General features: G+C 41.9%; 1 protein-coding gene across 1 annotated transcript in view; it reads right to left on the bottom strand.

Moving 5' to 3' along the window:
• pdhb (pyruvate dehydrogenase E1 subunit beta) overlaps positions 1-3,040 on the bottom strand; it is a 37,233-nt gene extending 34,193 nt beyond the window's left edge. Inside the window, 2 exon segments of the mRNA XM_030134466.1 lie at positions 2,805-2,864; positions 2,948-3,040. Of these exon segments, the coding sequence (XP_029990326.1) occupies positions 2,805-2,864; positions 2,948-2,986 (99 nt within the window). The 5' untranslated portion in view covers positions 2,987-3,040.
• Positions 3,041-22,544: the final 19,504 nt, after the last annotated feature.

Here is a 22,544-nt window from a genome sequence, read left to right as displayed (position 1 = left end):
ACAGACAATATCCTTCTGATGGACAACTTTACCTCAGTGCACCTTTTCTATATGGACATTATTTCTGTTCAATATAAAAATATGCGCCATAACTACCTCCTGTTTGTGCTATAGCCCCCCCAGCTGCTACAATGTTTCTGTTCTGTTTACACAAATTATACTGGTTTTTCCGTTTTGCACTATTTTATTTTATTCTGCTGTCTACATTCTGTTTATCTATTTATTCCTTATTGCACTCATTTATTGCACTCATCTATTGCACTCATTTATTTTTTAGCTGGTTTTAAAGTTATATAGACCATATTTTAATTCTGTGGATTCCGGAAGCCAAGCAACGGCATTTCGTTGCCAAAATCTCACTGCTGTGCTTTTTTTGTGCAATGACAATAAAGGAAGTCTAAGTCTAAGTCTAACTTTTCAATAGAAAATGAGACACGCTCGGTACAATTTCGATAGAATTAATTTCTCCATGTATTGATAGACATAAGAAGAACCAATCATAATTAAGTAGCGCTGCACCAAACCAATCACGCTAGAGCCATGGCAAGTTAGGTTGATGCACACAGCACAGGTCTAAGAGCATCCAAAGGACACATGCTAATGTTTGGGCTGCAGCGGGAGATAACGAGTGTTCCCTCGTGAGAAAATTTGACCAAGAACTCAGGCGATGGGGTTACTGAAAAGTAGGGTGTGGCATAGAAGCCAGGAGTTGGACATTCAAAGCTCGTTAAGTTTCATTTTCGGTTTGCATCAGTTATGGAACACACTCCCACGTATATACCCCCAGCACTGTTTTGTGAAGTTGGTCTGTTTTGCTTGCGTTCTCTTTTAAACCTTGAAAGCTTTTGCCTGCTGGTCAGACTTTTAGTTTAATTTTAAATATGCGTACCCGTTTAATTTATCTGAAACAGTCGTATAATGTTCTTCAGCATATCTGTCATGTTCAACCTCTGACAGAAAAAAAGCATATTTAAATCAAAAATAACCTTCTGATGTCTTCAAAATAGGGCTGCAACTAACAATAATTTTAACAATCGATTAATCTGTAGATTATTTGAATAACTAATCAATTCATCCGATAAACACAAAAGACTCACTTTCAAAGCTTGGTATTTAACCCAAAGCAATACAGGTTGCAGACAAGTAACCAAGTTTCTAATAGTTTTGAATTTTTTCATTATAGTCTTATTTCGTTTGACTTTTTCTCTCTAATTCAGTCAGTTTTAATTCGTTTTTAGAGCAGGTTTGCTAGTTTTTATAACTTTTTGTTTTTTCTAAATGCTTAGTTTTAATTTAGTTCTAATATTAGTTTTAGTTTTGTCATATCTTTTCTCTTCTTTGCCTTTGTATTCAAATAAATCCCAAACAGGACTCTCCTGCTTTCTCCCAACTTTAGTCTCCATGTTTCCAGGTAGAGTTCGGACGAGAAGACGATTCTAAACGACAAGTGACAAGAAGTGACGGACCGTGAAGTGTCATATGGTGCCACTAGCTAAAATTGCTGAAGTGATATAAAGCAATTTCGTATCAATCCGACATTGACAAAAGACGACATGAAGGGAATTTTTTCCATAATTTTTATCCGTTTAAGTTAGTTTTGTCAACACACAATACAGTTTCAGTTAGTTATCATTTTTTTCTTGTAATTATAGTTTTTTATTTATTTCAGTTACCAAAAATGTTTTTTCAATTCTAGTTTTCGTCATTTTGTTAGTTTTCGTTAACAATAATAACCTTGCAAGTAACTAATAACTACATCCCTACAATGGCTTTTAGGTATAGTTAGCAAGCACTAGCCCACTACCTAGACTTGTTATGGTTAGAGACTAGCAAGCTATAGTCTTCAGCCAGCTCCGGTTATAGGCTATCAAACTGATAGCCTATAATTGAGTTTTTCCATATCATCCAGCCCTAATGTAAACTGATTTAAATGCTTTCTAAAATAGTCTATGAATATCCTAAGGTTAAACTATACTTAAGCAGTGAAAAATACAGAAGATTAATGTGGGAAAAATATATTGAAATCTCCCGGTCCTGATAATGACACTGAGTTTTAGATATTTTTACTCAATATGGACACATGTACCCCTTAAAATGCACGTGTGGACATAAATCTCAGGGATCACAATGGAGAAAATTTTTTAACCCTAGCAGTCCTGGAATCAAACCTCTGCTAAATCTACTGTGTTTTGGTGTCATTTACAGACACCATTCATCTGTTCTGATATAATGTATAAACTAAAAGGCTGTATCCTCAAATTCAGTTCAACGGCCACAAGCATTGAATAAACTAGTTTGTGTATAATTAATGTTATCAATATTAGATTTATACCATTACAGTGGCATTTAATGGTCAGGGGGAAAAACAATTAAAACGCAGCTGAATTATTCTATTAATGTGTGGTTTCACATCATCCGTCACCAAACAATCTATTTCACATTGATAGGCATCAATAATATCAACTATAATCATTCACACTATTATGAGACACTCAAACACTGTGTTAAAGCTACATGCAGAATTTGAAATAAATAGATATATTTTAAACCAGCGATATTTTATTATTGTCCGTGTGCTGGAGATAACAGAGGTCAGTTATGTTATTAACGAGCTGATACGATGACACCGGACATCGGTGACATTCCGAACAACAGCACTGAACAATAAGAACAACCACTGGGACTTCAGAGACCATGCCAAAGGCATGCCTTTGGGTCTGCAGTTGCTGATTGAAAGTCTTACTTCTTAAAACTTTCTATAACCATGACAAATAGCTGCAGCTAACGTTAGCCTGCTAGCTGACCTGAACCGCAGCCGGAGAGCTGCTGTGAAATCCCCGCCGCCGGAGAGCCGACACGGCATTCTACGGAGACAATAAAACAACAATAAATGTCAAGAATGAATGATTAGCGTAAAAAAGAGAAGGAAACCGAACCAAGCCCGGACCTTTCCTGGGCGAAGAAGGCTTCTCAGGGACGCCGCCATCTTGAACCTGTCCTCTGCTGGAGGGAAGTGGTGACTTCAACAGCGGAAGAAAACCAATCAGAGTTGGGCTTCAGATTACGTTAATGACGTATTGGACTATAGAACCAATCACAGCGGTTTACAAGAGACGGGGGAGGGACACAGCGTCAGATTGGGGAAAAAAAATCCAAGGACACGCGCTGTCAGCGGTGTATGGAGGACCACACGTCAAAACAAAATACTTCATTTTATTTTGAAAATAATTAATACATTTTTTGGAATTTTTAAAGGGAAAATAGCATTGGGCACAAATTACATATATTTGATATATTAATAGCTACTACTGGATCACCAATTTTCCAAACAAAATGTGCAAAATAATATGAAATGCAAATAAATTTTCCAAATAACAGTAGAAGCTTTCTCTTGATTTTTTTTAATGTTGACCTCACCAAGTGTACAATAAAATGTAGAGAATGTGTAATGTAGAGAAAATGTTAATGTAAAATCGTGTGTTAGTGTAAAAAGATATGACCTAAAACAAGGTGAAAGTGACATGAATGAAGCAAGAAGACAAAAATGATGGAATAAGACAAATAATATATGAAATACACAAAACGAAAATTACTTAAAAGACACAGGATGTAAAAGACCTAAATCAGAGATGCTCAGTCTTTGAGTTTAAAGTCAGTTGATTTTGTGTGTGTGTGCGTGTGTGTGTGTATATGAGCATTTGAATGATTTGTTTCATGTGTCTTTCAGTGATGTTGTGTTGCTGTTATATCAGGTAGTTATGACAGTAAAGGACAATTTATCTTTGACTCACAAACACCCATTTAACCACCTTAAGGAAGCACCTGAATGCATCGATCCCATGGAAATCCATCTCAGAAATGTTCAGGCTGATGGTATGATTGTGGTTATGGTTATGGTTGTGGTTATGTTAACCCTGTGGTTATGGTAATGGTTGTAGTTATGGTTATGGTTAACCCTTTGGTTATGGCTGTGGTTAACCCTATGGTTATGGTGATGGTTAACCTTGTGGTGATGGTTATGGTTAACCCAGTGGTTATGGTTATTGTTGTGGTTATGGTGATGGTTATGGTTAACCCTGTGGTAATGGTTAGGGTTATGTTAATCCTGTGGTTATGGTTATAGGTATGTTAACCCCATGGTGATGGTTATAGTTATGGTTAACCCTGTGGTGACAGTTATAGTTATGGATAACCCTGCAGTGATGGTTATGGTCAACCCTGTGGTGATGATTATAGCTATGGTGAACCCTGTGGTTATGGTTATGGTTAATCCTGAGGTGATGGTTATAGCTATGGTTAACCCTGTGGTGATGGTTATAGCTATGGTTAACCCTGTGGTGATGGTTATGGTTAACCCTGCGGTGATGGATATAGTTATGGTTAACCCTGCGGTGATGGTTATAGTTATGGTTAACCCTATGGTTATGGTTATAGGTATGTTAACCCTGCGGTGATGGATATGGTTATGGTTAACCCTGTGGTTATGGTTATAGCTATGGTTAACCCTGTGGTGATGGTTACGGTTATGGTTAACCCTGCGGTGATGGTTATAGTTATGGTTAACCCTGTGGTTATGGTTATAAGTATGTTGACCCTGTGGTGATGGTTATAGCTATGGTTAACCCTGTGGTGATGGTTACGGTTATGGTTAACTCTGCGGTGATGGATATGGTTATGGTTAACCCTGCGGTTATGGTTATAGTTATGGTTAACCCTGTGGTTATGGTTATGGTTAACCCTGTGGTGATGGCTTGTTGTGATAGTGTTTATCATGTAGTTCCATAGATGGTAGAGGTTCCTATTATTTGCACTAACTGTTGTAATAGGAGTACAACCACTGTTAATTTGTATTTGTAGTAGTAGTATTAACAGTCATGGACTTTTGTTCTGGTTGTTGATAATTATACTAACACCAGCTGATCTACTTTTGACAGTTCTAGTTCAAGTATCTGTGCATCAACTGCATCCATGTGTCTCCCCATTCTCCCCCAGTCTCTCTCTCTCTTTCTTTTGTCCTCCTTTATCCTCTTTCTTTAACCCCAACTGGTCAAGGCAGACTGCTATCCTCCAGGAGTCAGGGTCTGCACAAGGTTTCTGCCTGTTAAAAGGAAGTTTTTCCTCGCCACTGTCACCAGTTACAAGTGTTTGGTCCTGGAGGATTCTGTTGGGCTGTATGTGTAAAGTATCATGAGATAACTTTTGTTATGATTTGGCACTATATAAATAAAATTTGATTGTATTTTATTATAGTTATGGTTAACCCTGTGGTGATGGTTATAGTTATTGTTAACCCAATAGTGATGGCAGGGGCAGTTTCTCATAAGGGTGAAGTGGGCAATCGCCCAGGGCAGTATTTCATGAGGGTTGCCGTGACACAAGCTCTTAAAAAAACATTGAGTCAATCTATCACAGTGTGCCAGGGAATTGTCACAATAGCGCCCCCTCTGTTGTGGGGGTATACAGGATGTTCTCTCCATATAACTATGCATGTCATGAAAACAGGGCTAAGGTTAATTAGGCAGGTTGTAACTCTTATGTTTGTTAAGTTTTGCTATGATGCTTGCTGTGCTCTACTACAACAATATTTCGGTTGAACTGAACTAACAAACATGATATGATTTCACCATAATGTGTGGTGCAACAAGACGAACATTTGTTAATTGCTAAAGCTCTATTTGGTGATATAGGCAGCCTATATCTTAACAAGTCATCGCTGAAAGTGTGCCCTATAACTCCCTGAAAGTTAGAATAATAGTGTGTAAGGACAGACAGTAATAGTATGCAATGGCATGTTTATTTAAATGTACAATTCATGGATGTTTTGTTTCAGATTCAGAGTTATATTTATTGCCTTTTGATGCAGTTTCAGGGGCATTTCTAAGATATTTTGGATCATTCATCCCATGCCACTGGTCAGCTTCTGGAATGTTCTCAGTGCCTCAGGATGAGGTGCTACCATCTACCTCCTCAGACACACAGGCCTCTGGAATGACCTGGACTAGTGATGGGTAGATGAGGCGTCATGAAGCGTTTCGACACATTGCCAAACTGTATTGATACTGTGTCGATACTGTGTCACTGAATACTGACACCTGCTGGACCTTCAAAATCCCTACAGGTAACCTAGTTGACAGACTCAAGTGACACTAATTTGATGACCTGGTATATACAATAATATAATTTAAGTCATTGTATTTTATATTGTATTATTTCATATCTTCATTTAAATTTAAAATATCTTTGATATTTTTAGATACAGTCAATAAATAATGTGAACATGGATCATAATGTGAAATCTAAGTGAATGTGTTGTGAATGAGGATGCTTGTGGACTGGGATTTTTTAAATTATTATTAGGGGCTCGGGGCCCTAGGGCCCGAGCACCTATCGTTGTTGCTTGCGCCTCTTTCACATATTATATTATTCTCCATCTTCCGGACAACATTCGCCGATTAATTCAGCCTAATCCGCTGGGAGTAGCCCTGCAATAAATACATCAAAATGTGTGGTTTCATCGGGAATAGTGGGCTATGTTGGTTTCATAGAAATTCGTGAATTTTTCGCAGTTATGGGCAAAAAACATGCATAAAAAGTCCCATAGAAATGGAGAGGAAAAAATCAGCCACAAAAAACACTTTTTTCTGACTGCTACTGCTTCGCCATACTTTGACCTACAGACTTCATTTAAACTTTAAAACGCAGGCATTTTTGTCGTCTCCACAGAAATGTACCTTGTTTGAGGATGAGGTTTACGGTTTTTGATAGATGGGTCTTAGAAAAGGGTCAGATTGTCAGAAAACACCAAAACAGAGCACACATTCCTGGCATACCAATCTCATTAGAGTGTGAGAACGGCTGAAAATCACCTCAAAATTTTGGGATAACTCGTCCTCCCGGCCAAACGATACATAGGAGGCAAATGATTCTTTCCAAAAATGTAGTCACAGTTCCTGGGCTTCATATGAACCTAAGTTTGAAGACCTAGCTCTTTCTACAGTGAAATGGCAGGCAGTAGAATGGAGGCTTCCCCCTCCTTTTCCCCTATTCAAATCAATACAAACAGATTGTGGTTTTCCTGATAAGTTGACTGTTTTTCCACTGCTGTAACTCTGACATTTCTCACAGTACAAGGAAGAAAAACACATCTGTGTGTTTCTGAGCTCTTCGTGCCAGTCATGATCATTTTAGTTTTCACCTATCTTTTACGGTTTTTCCGTAATGAGCGGATGTTTCGGACCTATTCCAGAGCTCTTTCTGCCTGTCTCTCTGCAGTCTGAGCACACTCCAAGCACACTCCCCCTAACAGCCTGAACGTCACCGTGGCAACGACAGGTCATTAAGGGTCATTGGAGTCACATTACATTGGTGCAGGGGTAGAGGTAGCATTTAAGAAGGGGGGGCAGCTGTAAATACTGACTGAATGAAATGATACTAAATTAGACTGATGCTGCCACCTAGTGGTCCTGCACGGTAACTCTGTCATTTTTGGTCCGATCTCCACCAGACTTGACCTGGTGTATGTTGTTCCTGCCTCGAACACAATGACACAGCGATATTGAATCCGATTCATAGCGCCATCTAGCGGTCCCGGAAATTTGCCTCGGCTGTGCACCACTTGGGCCTGGACGTGGACGTGACCTTGCGATCGCGAGCGGGACCTGTTGTCGTGAACGACCTCGGAATGGAACCAACAGCGTGCCCCCCCCCCCCAACCCCCGAGACCCTCTCACGATTTCCGCGTGTGGAAATTGTCTAGTTTTTTTTTATGTTTTTGTTTTTTTTATTTATTTTTACAAATTTTTATTTAAAAAAAGTTTTTCCAACGTTTTGAGCTTGATGGTTAAAAATGAAGTAAAGAATAAATTACGGTAATAGGAATTAATTATCAATAAAGCAACTGTGAGTCAGTTGTAGACTGGCTGCATAGCTGAGTTGGTTATGGTGGATCTAGACTTCATTCTCATGCCTGGCCCTAGAATGCCTCAGCATTGAGGAGGTGCTTTTGTTTAAATAGGAAAGTTCTGTCCAAAAAATGTGTCATTTAACCTGCAGAAAATAATATGAATAGTAAACTAAGAGTCACTTTGAAATTCATTTGAATTCAGATAGATCAAGTGGAAACTCTTAGAGGAACAGGATGAAACAACAAGGAAATTCAAAACAAATCCCTTATTTTCTGATATGAGATCACCATGGTCCCACATGGTGGAAACCTTTCTTTTGGCTTGAGGCTGCTCCAGAATTCTTGATGAATTTGACGATGAACTGCAAAAGATCAAAGATTCTTTTGTTAAATGCATCCCGTTGACAGATGCGCTTCCTTATAAACATGGTTTGGCGCCTCAATGTCAGTTCCAAAAGAGGTCCTGTGTCGGTCACGTGACTTTCTTGAAGCGATACATGCACCGACACGGGGTTTTACTCTGTGAGCTCAACGCATGCGCCGACGCATTGGTGTTCCCTTACCCATCACTAATTTGGACACTTCAGGGACAGCCACCATATATGTCCTCAGAGACAGCGTCTCCACTAATGTCTGAAACTGAGGATGAAGACTGGTTTGCTTCTACTTCTCCCCAGCAGGAGGATCCTTCAGGTGGGTTTTTGCAAATGTGTGTGTGTGTGTGTGTGTGTCTGATTGTTTGCCTGCAAACAGTTTGACCAGACAATAGCTATTTTTTGTGATTTTAATATTCCTGATCATTGGTCTTCATTGGCCCTTTGCAGAGGACAAAATAAGGTGCCACTTGACTTTGTTTTCTGTAGGATTGAGAGTGATGGAAGAAGTTGCCACCACCAATATTTTAAGAAGACATTAGTTAGTGGTGGAAAAAATAGTTAGAAGTTGACTGATATATTTAGAGAAGAACAACAGCCTTTTTTTTTTTTGCTTCTGTTGCTAATTGTTTTTAAAGAGGATCATTCATTTAACACCTTCAGGAATGGCAAATTGGAAATATGGGAGCCCTTTACTCATATCACATGACAGTAGGCTCTTGTCAGGGTATTGTCTATTTAATTTAAATTATATTATTTTTTTCCACACATACCCTGTGGTAATGGCTACAATTATGATTAACCCTGTGGTAATGGTTTGTTTATGTGGTGATGGTTATGGTTACTCCATGGCAATGGTTATGGTTATGTTAACCCTGTGGTGATAGTTATGGTTATGGTTAACCCTATAGTGATGGTTATAGTCATGGTTAACCCTGTGGTAATGGTTATAGTTCTGATTAACCCTGTGGTGATGGTTACAGTTATAGTTAACCCTGTGGTAATGGTTATAGTTATGGTTAACCTTGTGGTGATGGTGATGTTGTAGTTATGGTGATAGTGATGGTTATAGTTATGGTTGTGGTTATGGTGATGGTAATGTTAACCCTGTGGTTATGGTTATAGGTATGGTTAACTCTATGGTGATGGTTATAGTTATGGTTAACCCTGTGGTGATGGTTATAGTTATGGTTAACCCTGTGGTGATGGTTATAGTTATGGTTAACCCTGTGTTGATGGTTATGGTTATGTTAACCCTGTAGTGATGGCTATAGTTATGGTTAACCCTGTGATTATGATTATGGTTATAGTTATGGTTAACCCTGTGGCGATGGTTATGGTTATGTTAACCCTGTAGTGATGGTTATAGTTATGGTTAAACCTACAACGATGGTTGCAGTTATGATTACCCTGTCACCCTAGTTATGGTTAACCCTGTGGTGATGGTTATGGTTATGTTACCCTGTAGCGATGGTTATAGTTATGGTTAACCCTATGGTGATGGTTATAGTTATGGTTAAACCTATAACAATGGTTGTAGTTATGATAACCCTGTTACCCTGTCACCCTAGTTATGGTTTACCCTGTGGTGATGGTTATCATCAGTTCACATGGAGGACAAATGTTACAGTACAGATACAGAAGTTATTGTGTGAAGGCTTATTGAAAATATTTGTAGGTTATGTCTTTGTTCTTTGTCCGATTTGTACCTTAATTAAACATCTTGGTAGTAATAGTGATGGTTTAAATGTCTGGTTGGGGGTCGAATGGAGGCTCTCCTTCTTTCCACTAGTGTCTCTAGGGTCCAATACGGTTTATGTCACTACGACACAAACATGCCCCCGGTCAGGCCCAGCCCCCTAGGTATAAACACAAGCCACGCCTTCATAAAAGAAGAGGTGGACGTGGTCGGAGGATGGAGGAAGAAGAAAAGAATGAGTCACCAAACCAGAAACAAGACAAGAGTCTGCCTTGATCCAGCTTTAACAGAATGGAGAGAGATGAAATAAAAAGAAGCATCTGAACAGATGCAGACTTGGCGATGTTGCTGTTGTACTAATAAGCATGTCTCAGATAAATTCTCTATACTAGATGTATTTCAGTGGATTTGTGCTCTTGATAATTGATATTGGTTGTAATCAGTATAGTGTGTAACACGTCACTTTGTAACGTGTTACACACAACACTGTAACATGTACACAATACACGACACTGTTAAGCTATGTTACTGTAACTTTAACATAACGTAACTTTTTTGGGTAAAAAGTAGTAATGTGCTACTACTGAAAAGTTGGTAACAAAACGTAGTTCCTTTTTCAGTTCAGCACAACGTTACTTTTCTTAGGGACAGATTTGCTGTCATGTACAATTTTTAGCTCTGTAGTCATCCAGTTGTGAAACAGCTGCGACTGCGCTATAGTCATGAGCTCTCAGCTCTTTCTGGTGGTAGCATGGCAACATTAGTGAGTGAGAAGCTGCCAACGATAACGTGGAGGGATGGAGGTATTCCCATTACTTTCAACTCGTCAAAACTAAAGGGAGGAATGTGAGTGTAAAGTGTATGCTGTGCCCTGGCAACAAACTGTTGTCCACTGCTGTGAACTCAACTGCTGGCCTCACCAAGCATTTGAAACGAAAACATGCTAACATGAAGGTTGTACCCCAGGATCCTCGGGGAAATGATGTTATGTCAAATGATCTGTTACGACTGGGGCCGTTTCTTGTTTTTTTCCTTGTCTCCGCCTCCTGTTTGGCTGATGGACAAAACCTGCCACTGTTAATACTGATTTTAATACTGACCATAAGTCTTCTCTTAGTTTATAAGACACCTGTGATGGGTCTTCAGTTTTCATTCTCTTTCTAACCACAGGCCTAGATATGAATGTTTCCTCTCAGTCAGTTTCTCAATTCTGCATGTTTTGTAAGCTACTTTATCTCTAACGATACCACAAGATACAGCATAACCCAACTCCCTAAAACTCCCAGGACAACTCCAAGGTCTTGCATTCTGTCTGTTTTTATCTTATTTTCTTTCTTCTGCTTAGTGACAGAATCATATATCATATTAAACAATCACAGTTAAGCTTAGCAAAGGCTACTATAAGTTAGACTGACTTCCTGGACAGGTCAGAACTGACTTCTGAGAGAGGGTGAAGCTTCGTCTGTCAGTTTCTCACTTGTGTACAATAAAGAAAGGCCTGATTGACAACCAATCCATTCTCCACAAATTTCTTTGTCGTTTATGCCTCCATGACACCACTCATTTTCCAGCCTATAAATCCAGGAGCCACCACCATGAAGATGACCGGTGGGTCCATCGCTGCAGTGTTTTTGTTTACTTAAGCTTGTGTTCGTTTTTAAGTAATTTGGCTGTATAAAACTGTTTGCTGTTCTTTTCTTATTGTATAATTAATTCCAAATCTTTTTTGTTACAAGTGACCTGCTCTCCACATTTTTCTTTTTTGGTCTTCACCCGGAACAACTTTCTTGTTCTCATGTCAGCACCCTAGACCCTCCTGGTATGTAACTGTCGTTGTTTCAACGTTCTCTTTATTGAAGAGTGAACAGCAGCGCCACAAGGGGCACACATACACTTATAACACTCATTGTAAAATTACTATTACAACACTCCCACTTAATTTTCCGATGGCATTTACATATTCCACTGGTACTGCTCAAAAAAACATACCTGTAACTTGTAGACATTACAGTTTTTGTTTGTTTTTTTCTTCAAAGACATAGGCCTTTTTTTTTTTGTTTTAGAACACAAAAACTTTAAATTACACATTTTTAAGCCTATCTAACAATGAATACTGTGAAGGCCTGTCATAGACACATTTTAAATGGAACACAGCCCAATCTCCTCTCTGAGATACTCAAACCTCTGTCTAGGTAATGACTTGGTTAAGATATCAGCCTTCATTTTATCTGTTGAGCAATACTGCAGTTGTATTTGTCCATTTTTCACACATTCACGGATGTAGTGATAGGCAATGTCTATGGCTTTGTTCTTGCATTATCAACTGGATCTTTGCGATTGCAATGCTCCTTGATTGTCCTCCAGGATCACTGTTGGTGTAGTCTCCATTCCAAGTTCAGTTAGTAGTCGTCTCAGCCAAGTTCCTTCTTGTGCAGCTTGACTTAATGCAACATACTCGGCCGGCTCTGCAGTTGAAAGCGTAACTGTTGCTTGTTTCTGCTTAGCCAATTCACTGCTCCTCCAGCAAGAAGAAAGATGTTTCCAGTAGTAGAGCGCGATCATCCTGATCACCGGCCCAATCAGCATCTGAGAATCCAACCTAAGTTCCAGTTTCTGACCTTTCATATTTTTAAAACAAGGTTTTGAGTGCCTTTTAAGTATCTTAGGATTCTCTTCACAGCTGTGAGATGTGCTGTGTTTGGATTGCACTGAACTTAGATACCACACTCACTGCTTGTGCTATGTCTGGTCGTGTGGCCATAGCAACATACAGTAAACTTCCTACCATGGACTGATAAGTGCTGGGGTTTCAGGTTTACTGACATCATCGTTTTTCCTCACTTGACATTTGTGTCAGCTGGTGTTGAGACTGGATTGGCATTGTCCATCCATATTTTTTTAGGATGGTGTCAACATATTGTCTCTGATGAAGCAAAACATGGTTTTTTGTTTTGTCTTGGATGACAGAAATGCCCAGGATGTAGGATAGTTCACCCATGTCCTTCATTCTGTAGTGCTTCTTCGGAATGTCCTTTAACTTGTTCATCCTCTCTGTTGACTCTGTAATTAGAATCAAATCATCAACATACACAGCCAATATTTCAATCTCCTGACCTGATCTAACAAACACACTGATCTGAAGTGCTCTGGATAAAACCAATGTCTTTCATGAACTCTGTGAAAGTTTTGTTCCAGCAGCATGGAGACTGCTTTAGTCCGTATATTGACTTGTTTAGTTTACACACCAGATGTTCTTGTCCTGGTTTGATGTAACCTTCTGGTTGCTCCATGTAGATTTCCTCTTCCAAGTGTCCATTTAAGAATGCAGTTACAACATCCATTTGATACACAATTAAGTTGTTCTGCACAGCAAAGGATAACAGTGTATGAATGGAGCTGAATCGTACCACTGGTGAAAAGGTTTCATCATAGTCATCACCATAAATCTGTGCATAGCCTTTAGCAACAAGTCTGCACTTGTATCGTTCCACTCGTCCATCACTGTGATGCTTGACTTTGAACACCCATTTTGATCCAATTGCTTTGCGATCCTTAGGTAAATCCACTAAGTCCCATGTATCATTTTCCAGCAGTGACTCGTATTCCGGATCAGCTGCTTCCTGCCATTCCTTTACATTTGGACTCAACATGGCTTCTTTCAGTGTACTTGGTTCTGTAACACAATATATTAATGTAATGTTCAGCAGTTACTACGTCAGCAAACTCCTCATATCCAATCCCTTTGGAGGCTTTCTAATCCTGCCTTTCTTTTTCAGCCCTCACTGACAGTATGTTAAGACACGACTTTTGGTGTGGACCCAAATGCAACGAGACTTGTTGGTCAGCGGTCAAAAAAAAGATTTATTAAACAAAGTTCTCCAAGCACAAAAATGGATAAACAAAGGTGAAGCACAACATGCTCAAAAACTCTATTAACTAAAAGAGAAGTACAACGTACCTTTTACAAACTAAAAACCCGAGGAGAAAAACATGCGGTTCAAGAAACAAGATACTAGATATTAATCAGACGAGGCTCTTCACTAGATCACAGACAAGGACGCACTGACAAAAGACAAAGGGAGCAGGGAGAATATATAAGGGAGGCAGGGATCAGAAACAGGTGTGGACAATAACGAGGGGAGCACCAGGTGCAAACAATGAAGGGGAAGGAAAGAAAGACAAGGACTGACAGCGTGCAGACAAAAACAGGAAAGCAAACACCCTCACCAAAATAAAACGGAACAGACCAAAAACTCCTAAAAAAATCAACATAACCGTCGCACGCCTGACAGTACCCCCCCACCACCCGGTCCGACTCCCGACGGACCAGGAGAGGCCGGTGGTCACGAATGAAAGTCCCTAATAAGTTGTTGTCCAGGATGTCGTCTTGATGGTACCCACATTCTTTCCTCTGGACCATACCCTCCCAACACTAGATACTGGCGACCTCTGCCCCTCCTTCGAACTGCCAGAAGTTTCTTGACAGTGTAGGACCGGACCCCCATCAATAGTCCGGGGCGGAGGAGGAGGCGTGACTGGAGGAACCAGTGGACTCTGAACGACGGCTTTAGACGGCTTACATGGAGGTTGGATGTACATGAAGCAACCTGGGCAGACGGAGACGCACAGATACAGGATTAATCACCTTAGAGACTGGAAATGGACCAACAAACCTGGGAGCGAGCTTCCTGGACTCCATGTTAAGTGGAAGATCCCGGGTGGAGAGCCAAACCTGCTGCCCCGGTCTGTACCCCGGTGCCGCGCGCCGCCGGCGATCAGCCACCATCTTCATACGGGAGGCATTACGGGTGAGAATCTTGCGAGCAGCAGCCCACACCCGGTGGCATCTCCTCACCAGGCTCTGCGCGGACGGCACCACCACCTCCTTCTCAGAGCTAGGGAACAAAGGAGGTTGGAAACCATAGGCACAATAAAAAGGGGACAGACCGGTAGCAGCGGTAGGCAGGGTGTTATGGGCATACTCCACCCAGGCCAGGTGCTCACTCCAGGATGCTGGATTCTGTGAGACCAGGCAACGTAGGCAGGTCTCAAGCTCTTGATTGAGGCGTTCCGTCTGCCCATTTGACTGCGGATGGTAACCTGACGTCAGGCTGGCCGTGGCACCTAAAAGAGAACAAAACTCTTTCCAAAATTTCGAGGAAAACTGGGAACCCCTATCTGAAACAATGTCTTTGGGTATGCCGTAGAGTCTGACTACTTCGGTAAGAAGAAGCTTAGCTGTTTCTTTTGCTGAAGGCAGTTTAGGTAAGGCAACAAAATGAACCATCTTGGTGAATCTGTCTACGATGTTAGTACTGTGGTATTACCCCTAGAGGAAGGGAGACCTGTGACAAAGTCAAGAGAAATGTTTGACCAAGGTCGACTAGGAACCGGCAGAGGCTGAAGCAAACCTTGTGGTGGCTTGGAGGAGGTTTTATTACGGGCGCAGATGGAGCATGCAGCCACGTAATTCTTGACGTCTTGGTCAAGAGATGGCCACCAGAACTTCTGGCGAACCACAAATGAAGTTCTGCGAGCCCCAGGATGACAAGTCAGCAGTGAGGTGTGAGCCCAATGAATGACCTGCGACCTCAGAGAGGAGGGAACAAACAATCGATTAGGTGGACAATTGCTAGGTACTGGACTCACACTGGCCTCCCGCTTGACCTGATCTTCTATAGGCCAGCTGACCGCTCCGACCACATGGGAAGATGGAAGGATGGTTCAGGGTCTTTGGCCATCGGCACTGGTTCATATAACGAGAGAGGGCATCGGTTTACCGTTCTTGGACCCTGGTCTGTAAGACATGGAGAAATTAAAACGATTGAAAAACAAAGACCACCGGGCTGTCTGTAATTAAGACGTGTAGCCTTACGAATGTACTCCAAGTTCTTGTGATCTGTCCAAACAATGAATGGTAACCGGGCCCCCTCTAACCAGTGCCGCCACACCTCCAAAGCCACCTTAACAGCTAACAGTTCCTTGTACCTATATCATAATTCTTTTCTGCTGACGATAGCTTACGTGAGAGGAATGCACAAGGATGCAACTTATTATCATGGGTGGATCGTTGTGATTAAAACCCCTCCAATCCCCTCATTGGAAGAGTCAACCTCTACCACAAACTGTAGTTCAGGATTAGGAATGGTGAGTATGGGGGCTGAGGTGAAGGCTAGTTTTAGGCGTTCAAATGACTTGTTGGCTTGTTGTGTCCAGGCAAAAGAGGAATTTACAGAGGTCAATGCATGTAGAGGGCGGCTATAGAGCTAAAGTTTCTAATGAACTTTCAGTAGAAATTTGCAAAACCCCAAGAACTGTTGCACCTTTTTACGGGAATCTGGGACCGGCCAATTTTTCACAGCCTTCACCTTGGCGGGATCCATTTCCACCTTTCCTGGGGAGATAACAAAACCCAAAAAGTTACAGAGGTGGCATGGAACTCACATTTTTCTACTTTACATACAACTGGTTCTCTAGCAACCGTTCTAACACCTGGGTGACATGCTGCTTGTGGGACTTTAAGTCCTTAGAGAAAAATCAAGATGTCATCGAGATAAACATACACAAAGCGGTTCAAAAAGTCCCGTAACACGTCATTAACCATGCTTTGGAACACAGCTGGAGCGTTTGCTAACCCGAATGGCATGACCAGATACTCGAAATGTCCAGAAGGAGTGTTAAAGCCAGTTTTCCACTCATCCCCCTCACGAATGCGGACCAAGTGTAAGCATTTCTCAGGTCTAACTTAGTAAAGAATTGGGCTCCCTGTAGTGGTCGAATGCAGACGCCATCAAAGGTAGGGGATGGCGATTCTTTACTGTGATTTCATTAAGGGGACTGTAATCTATACATGGACGGAGCGTACCATCCTTTTTGCTACAAAAAAGAAACCCGCTCCAGCTGGCGAGGAGGAAGGGCGAATTATCCCAGACTTAAGTGATTGGTCTATATATTCCTCCATAATTTTAGTCTCAGTCTGTGACAAAGAGTACATACGTCCCTTAGGAATGGGAGCTCCGGGCAGCAGATCAATGGGACAGTCATAGTCCCAGTGGGGAGGAAGAGAGGATGCCCGAGATTTACTAAACACCTCCCTCAGGTAGTGATAGTGAGTAGGTACATTAGATAATTCTGAGACTTCTGTTTTTTCCCTGAGCCTGCGTGATCATGGGTTGTTTGGACAAGGTTGCTGAGGCTACATTATGGGTACTCGTGACACAATTATCATTACAGTCTTTTCCCCAGGCCTTGATCCTGCCTGAGACCCAGTCTATGGAGGGATAGTGTTTCTTTAACCAAGGAAAACCAAGCACAATGGGATGAGCAAGAGACTTTACAATTTGAAATTCCACCAGTTCACTATGATCATTTACGTTCATCAGCAGGGGTTCTGTTTGATGAGAAACCTGAAATAGCTCACCCCCAGTATTCCCTGAGCCGTGACCCTAGAGGGAAGCTCACACATCTTTATGTTCAAACTCTTAACTAGAGTTTCATCCATAAGGTTCTCATCAGCCCCTGAATCTATGAAAGCCCCCAACTCTATCTTGTTGTTATGTACAGTAAAAGTTACTGGAGTCAAAGTGCGTCTGGGGGAGCTAGGAAGGGTGTGTTTGTTAGTGAGGTCGTGGATCTCTGGTGAGGAGCGCGGTTTTCTTACCCGACAGGCTGCCCTCAGATGTCCCTGCTGTCCACCAGTAAAAACACCTCCCCTCCTGTCGACGGCGCTGCCGTTCTGCTGGGGAGATGTGTGTGCGACCCAACTGCATGGGTTCATCCTCTCCAGCAGGGGGCGCCGAAGGAACGTTGGGTCTCAGTGCTGATGTGGATGGGTATGGAGGAGCTGACTGGAACGGGCGCCTGCTGTCCTCGAAGCGTCGCTCCTGGTCTCTCTCCCGATTGCGGGGGTCCAGGCGGGTTGCCATGGTGATCAAGGAGTCCAGGTCTGGTGGCTCCTCCAGCGGTGCCAGCTGATCCTTAAGGAGACCCGACAGCCCCCGGCGGAATGCGTCCTTCAAAGCCGCGTCGTTCCAGTCAGTGTTGTCTGCAGCTGAACGGAAACGGATGGAATATTCTCCCACGCTGAGGTCCCCCTGCCGTAGGTTCTCGAGCTTCCGGACCGCTTCCCGAGTTGGGGCGACGTGGTCAAACACCCGCCGCGAGAGCAGCGAAGAATGCTCCTGCAGCGTAGCAGGTGGCGGATCCCCGGTCCCACTCGCTGGTAGCCCACTCCGCTGCCCGTCCGGTGAGGTGGGATATGATGAAGGCTAGCTTGGTATACTCAGATTCATAAATCATGGGAAACAGTTTAAAGTGAAGGTCACATTGAAAAATAAATGTTCTACAGTCACCTGATTGTCCTGAAATTGTCGGGAGGGGCGAGCTGTGGCGAGGACTGGGGCGATAAGTGGACAGAGGGTTCGGCTGGCGGAGGCATTGATGAGGCGACAGGAACCATCCGGACGGGCTGGGTAGGAGCGGCGTTTCCTGGTTCCAGGTGAGACAGGATTCTGTGCATGGTCTGGTTCATTCTCAGAATCTGATTTGCCATTTCTTCTTGGTCTCCTTGCTGTTGTTCAGTGGGGTGGGGGGGGTGTGCTTCTGATTCATGGAGCCGCCGTCCTTGTGCTCCTACAGCGGCCAAAACAGCTTCTGTCCTCGGCTGGGTCCATTTTTTGGTCAGTGCGTTCTGTTAAGACACGACTTTTGGTGTGGACCCAAATGCAACGAGACTTGTTGGTCAGTGGTCAAAAAAAAGATTATTAAACAAAGTTCTCCAAGCACAAAATGGATAAACAAAGGTGAAGCACAACATGCTCAAAAACTCTATTAACTAAAAGAGAAGTACAACGTACCTTTTACAAACTAAAAACCCGAGGAGAAAAACATGCGGTTCAAGAAACAAGATACTAGATATAATCAGACGAGGCTCTTCACTAGATCACAGACAAGGACGCACTGACAAAAGACAAGGGGGCAGGGAGAATATATAAGGGAGGCAGGGATCAGAAATAGGTGTGGACAATAACGAGGGGAGCACCAGGTGCAAACAATGAAGGGGAAGGAAAGAAAGACAAGACTGACAGCGTGCAGACAAAAACAGGAAAGCAAACACCTCACCAAATAAAACAGGAACAGACCAAAAACTCCTAAAAAAATCAACATAACCGTCGACACCTGACACAGTAGTGTCATTAATATCTGTTTGCCTTTCATCTGTGCTTAGTGTCACCTCATTTTTTGAATCTGAACAGGATACATTTTATCCTGTTTACACCCAAAGTCTGATTCATTAAAGATAACATCTCGACAAATGAATACTCTCCTTTTGTCTTCATCCCACAAACGGTAACCTTTGGCATTGTTTGCATATCCCATGAAGCAAAGCTTAACAGCCTTTTTCTCCAGCTTCTTTCTCTCTGTGTCTGGAACATGAGCATGAGCAACACAACCAAATACTCTTGTGTGACTGATTTCTGGCTTTTTCCCATACCGTCTTTGAGAGGTTGTCTCTTTAGAACAGTTGTGGGCAATCTGCTCTGCATGTAAGCTGCAGTTGCAACAGCTTCTGCCCAGTACATGTTTGGTAGCTTTGCATGAAACAGCATACTTCTAGCTGCTTCCACTAAAGTCCTGTTTTTTCTTTCTGCAACACCATTTTGCTGAGGTGTGTGTGGTACAGTCATTTCATGGTGAATGCCTTGAGCTTTCAAATACTCTTGAAATTCTTTAGATGTGTATTCCCCATCATTATCTGTTCTGCCCACTTTCATTTGAGAATATTTTTTCAAACTCCTTGAACTTGCGCAGAACTTCATTTTTCTCTTTCATAAAATACACCTTACAACATCTGGAGAAGTCATCAATAAAAGTTACAAAATACTTTGCTCCACCTATGGATTCAGTCTGCATAAGGCCACAGACATCACTATGGACAAGTTGTAACTTACGTTTTGAGCGTATTTCTCCCACTGGTTTGCAAGGCTTTCTAGACATCCTGACCTCAACACAAGCTTCACAGAAGGTTTCCTCCTCAGGTTTTTTAGTCCTTTAAGCTTTGAAGTGTGTCCTAAGCACTGATGCCACAGACTTGCCGTAACTGATGCACTTGATGCTCCATGACAAGTTGTATAGCTTCCCTTGGTGTCCAGCTGATACAACCCGTCAGATTTCTGTGTTCCCATTCCTAGAAGAGTTCCATCTTTTCCATGAATGTAGCAGTGAGACTTTCTGAACTTCACCATATTACCTTTCCTGGCAGCAGCTCCCACTAAGAAAAGATTCCTAGATAATTTGGGAACATACAGTACATCATACATTGTGACATTCTTAACATCACTAACTCTGAATGACATTCTCAGTTTTATGTTGCCCAGTCCTAGAGCTTCAACCACTCTGCCATCACCAAGTTTCACAGATTGTGGCTCTGAGAACTGCTGATAGTGTTGAAGTCCTTCTTTATTCCATGTCATGTATTTTGATGCACCAGAATCAATCAACCATTCTCCTTGTTGTAACTCACTTTGACTTTCCTCATTTACAACAAATGCACCCTCACATGAGTCCTCTTCATCCTTGTACATCATGCTTTTAGCCTTGTGAGTTTTGTATTTCTTTTTTAAGCTGGACAATCATGTTTGATATGCCCCTCTTTCCCACATTTGTAACATCTCCATGAACTGGGGCTGTCTGCTCCGACTGCTTTTGGCTTATCCTGCATATTTCCACGCACTTGAGTTGACATGGCTGATGCGCCACTGGACACTGTGCCACTATCAGCATGCATTCGTTTTTGTTCCTCGTTTATTATGATTGCTGTACAAACTGTAGCATCAAATTGCCCATTTTTGTTTCCCAAGCCATAACAACTGTTGCATAACTAGGTGGTAATCTTCCCACAAGTGTGACAACTTGGTCCTCTTCTTCAATCACAGAACCTATTGCGCCTAGCTGATCAGTTAGCTCCTTCATTTGTTTTAAATGATCATTAAGATTTTCTCCTCCCTTCATTTCACATCGTAAGTACTTTTTCTTCAGGAATAGCTTGTTAGTGATATTATCTCTTTCAAATTGGCCTTTTAATGTATCCCATGCTTCTTTGGGAGTCTTACCGCTTGTTATCAAGTATAACTGGGGTGTACTCACGTTTAGCACCACCACGGAAAATGCCTTTTCTTTCCGTCTTTCAAACTCAGCTCGTATGTTAGCATTAGCATCTGCCGCTAATTGTTCAGTCACTTGTACCATACCCCACAGTCCTTTCACTTTCAGAAGATGCTCCAACTGAAATTTCCATGTCGCCCAGTTCTCCAGTCCACTCAGCTTGTCAATAAACAGTTTATCTTCCATTATGAACTCCACAACACCGTTTTAGACACACAAAATCCGTGTTCAGCAGCTTTTTCAGCGACCTCTGGGCCCATAACCTGTCGTTGTTTCAACGTTCTCTTTATTGAAGAGCGAACAGCAGCGCCACAAGGGGGCACACATACGCTTACAACACTCATTGTAAAATTACTATTACAACAGTAACATGATCTAACGCAATGAATATGCACTTCCAAACTGTAGGGGGAGCTCCATTGAGAAAAATGAACAAAAACAGCAATGAAGAACCAAAATGGTAAAAACTTACATAGTTCCTCTTTCAGTAGTGTAATGGTTAAAGTTTATGAAAGTATAGTGTAGTTAGAAAGAACCATTTATAATTATCATAGTTGCATATAGTTATAGCCAATAATCATCACAGAACATAGAATCTATATACAGACCTGATCAAAATCTTAAGACCAGTTGAAAATAGCTTAAATTTACCTTTTGCACATTTGGATCTTAATGAGGTTTTAAGTAGAGCTACAATATACAGAAGCAAGAAGGGGGAGTGAGTCAAAAAGCACTTTGAAAAACTAATTTATTGAAACAACAAGTAAACTGAAATAGGCTGTTTATCAGCTGATCAAAGTTTAAGACCGCAGGCTATAAAAGCCAAAATCTGCTCAAAATTCTCATTTTCTGTCGGGCATTCACACGGTCATGCCCTCCTGATGGCTAAAGCTAAGAAGCTTTCTCTTCTTGAACGTGGTCGGATCATCGAGCTGGATAAGCAAGGCCTCTCGCAGCGTGCCATTGCTGCTGAGGTTGGACGCAGTAAGACAGTCATTCTAAATTTTTTGACAGATCCTGAGCATTATGGAACAAAAAGTCAAGTGGTAGACCAAAAAAATTACACCTGCGCTGAGCTGGAGGATCCGATTGACTGTCCGTCAAGACAGAGGGCGGTCCTCGACCCAAATTAAGGCCCTTACTGGTGCCGACTGCAGCGCAATAACCATCAGACGGCATCTGCGGGAAAAGGGTTTCAAAAACAAAAAACAAATTCAAAGACCTCGTCTCCTACAACGCCACAAAACTGCCCGTTTAGACTTTGCCAGGGAGCATCAAACATGGGACATTGAAAGGTGGAAAAAAGTTTTATTCTCTGATGAGAAAAAATTTAACCTTGATGGTCCAGATGGCTTCCAACGTTACTGGCATGACAAGGAGATCCCACCTGAGATGTTTTCTACCC

The sequence above is a fragment of the Sphaeramia orbicularis genome, chromosome 5, assembly GCF_902148855.1.
Source record: "Sphaeramia orbicularis chromosome 5, fSphaOr1.1, whole genome shotgun sequence".
NCBI classification, from domain to species: domain Eukaryota; kingdom Metazoa; phylum Chordata; class Actinopteri; order Kurtiformes; family Apogonidae; genus Sphaeramia; species Sphaeramia orbicularis.
Note: the sequence above shows the minus strand (reverse complement) of the source record. Positions and strands in the feature narration are given on the sequence as shown.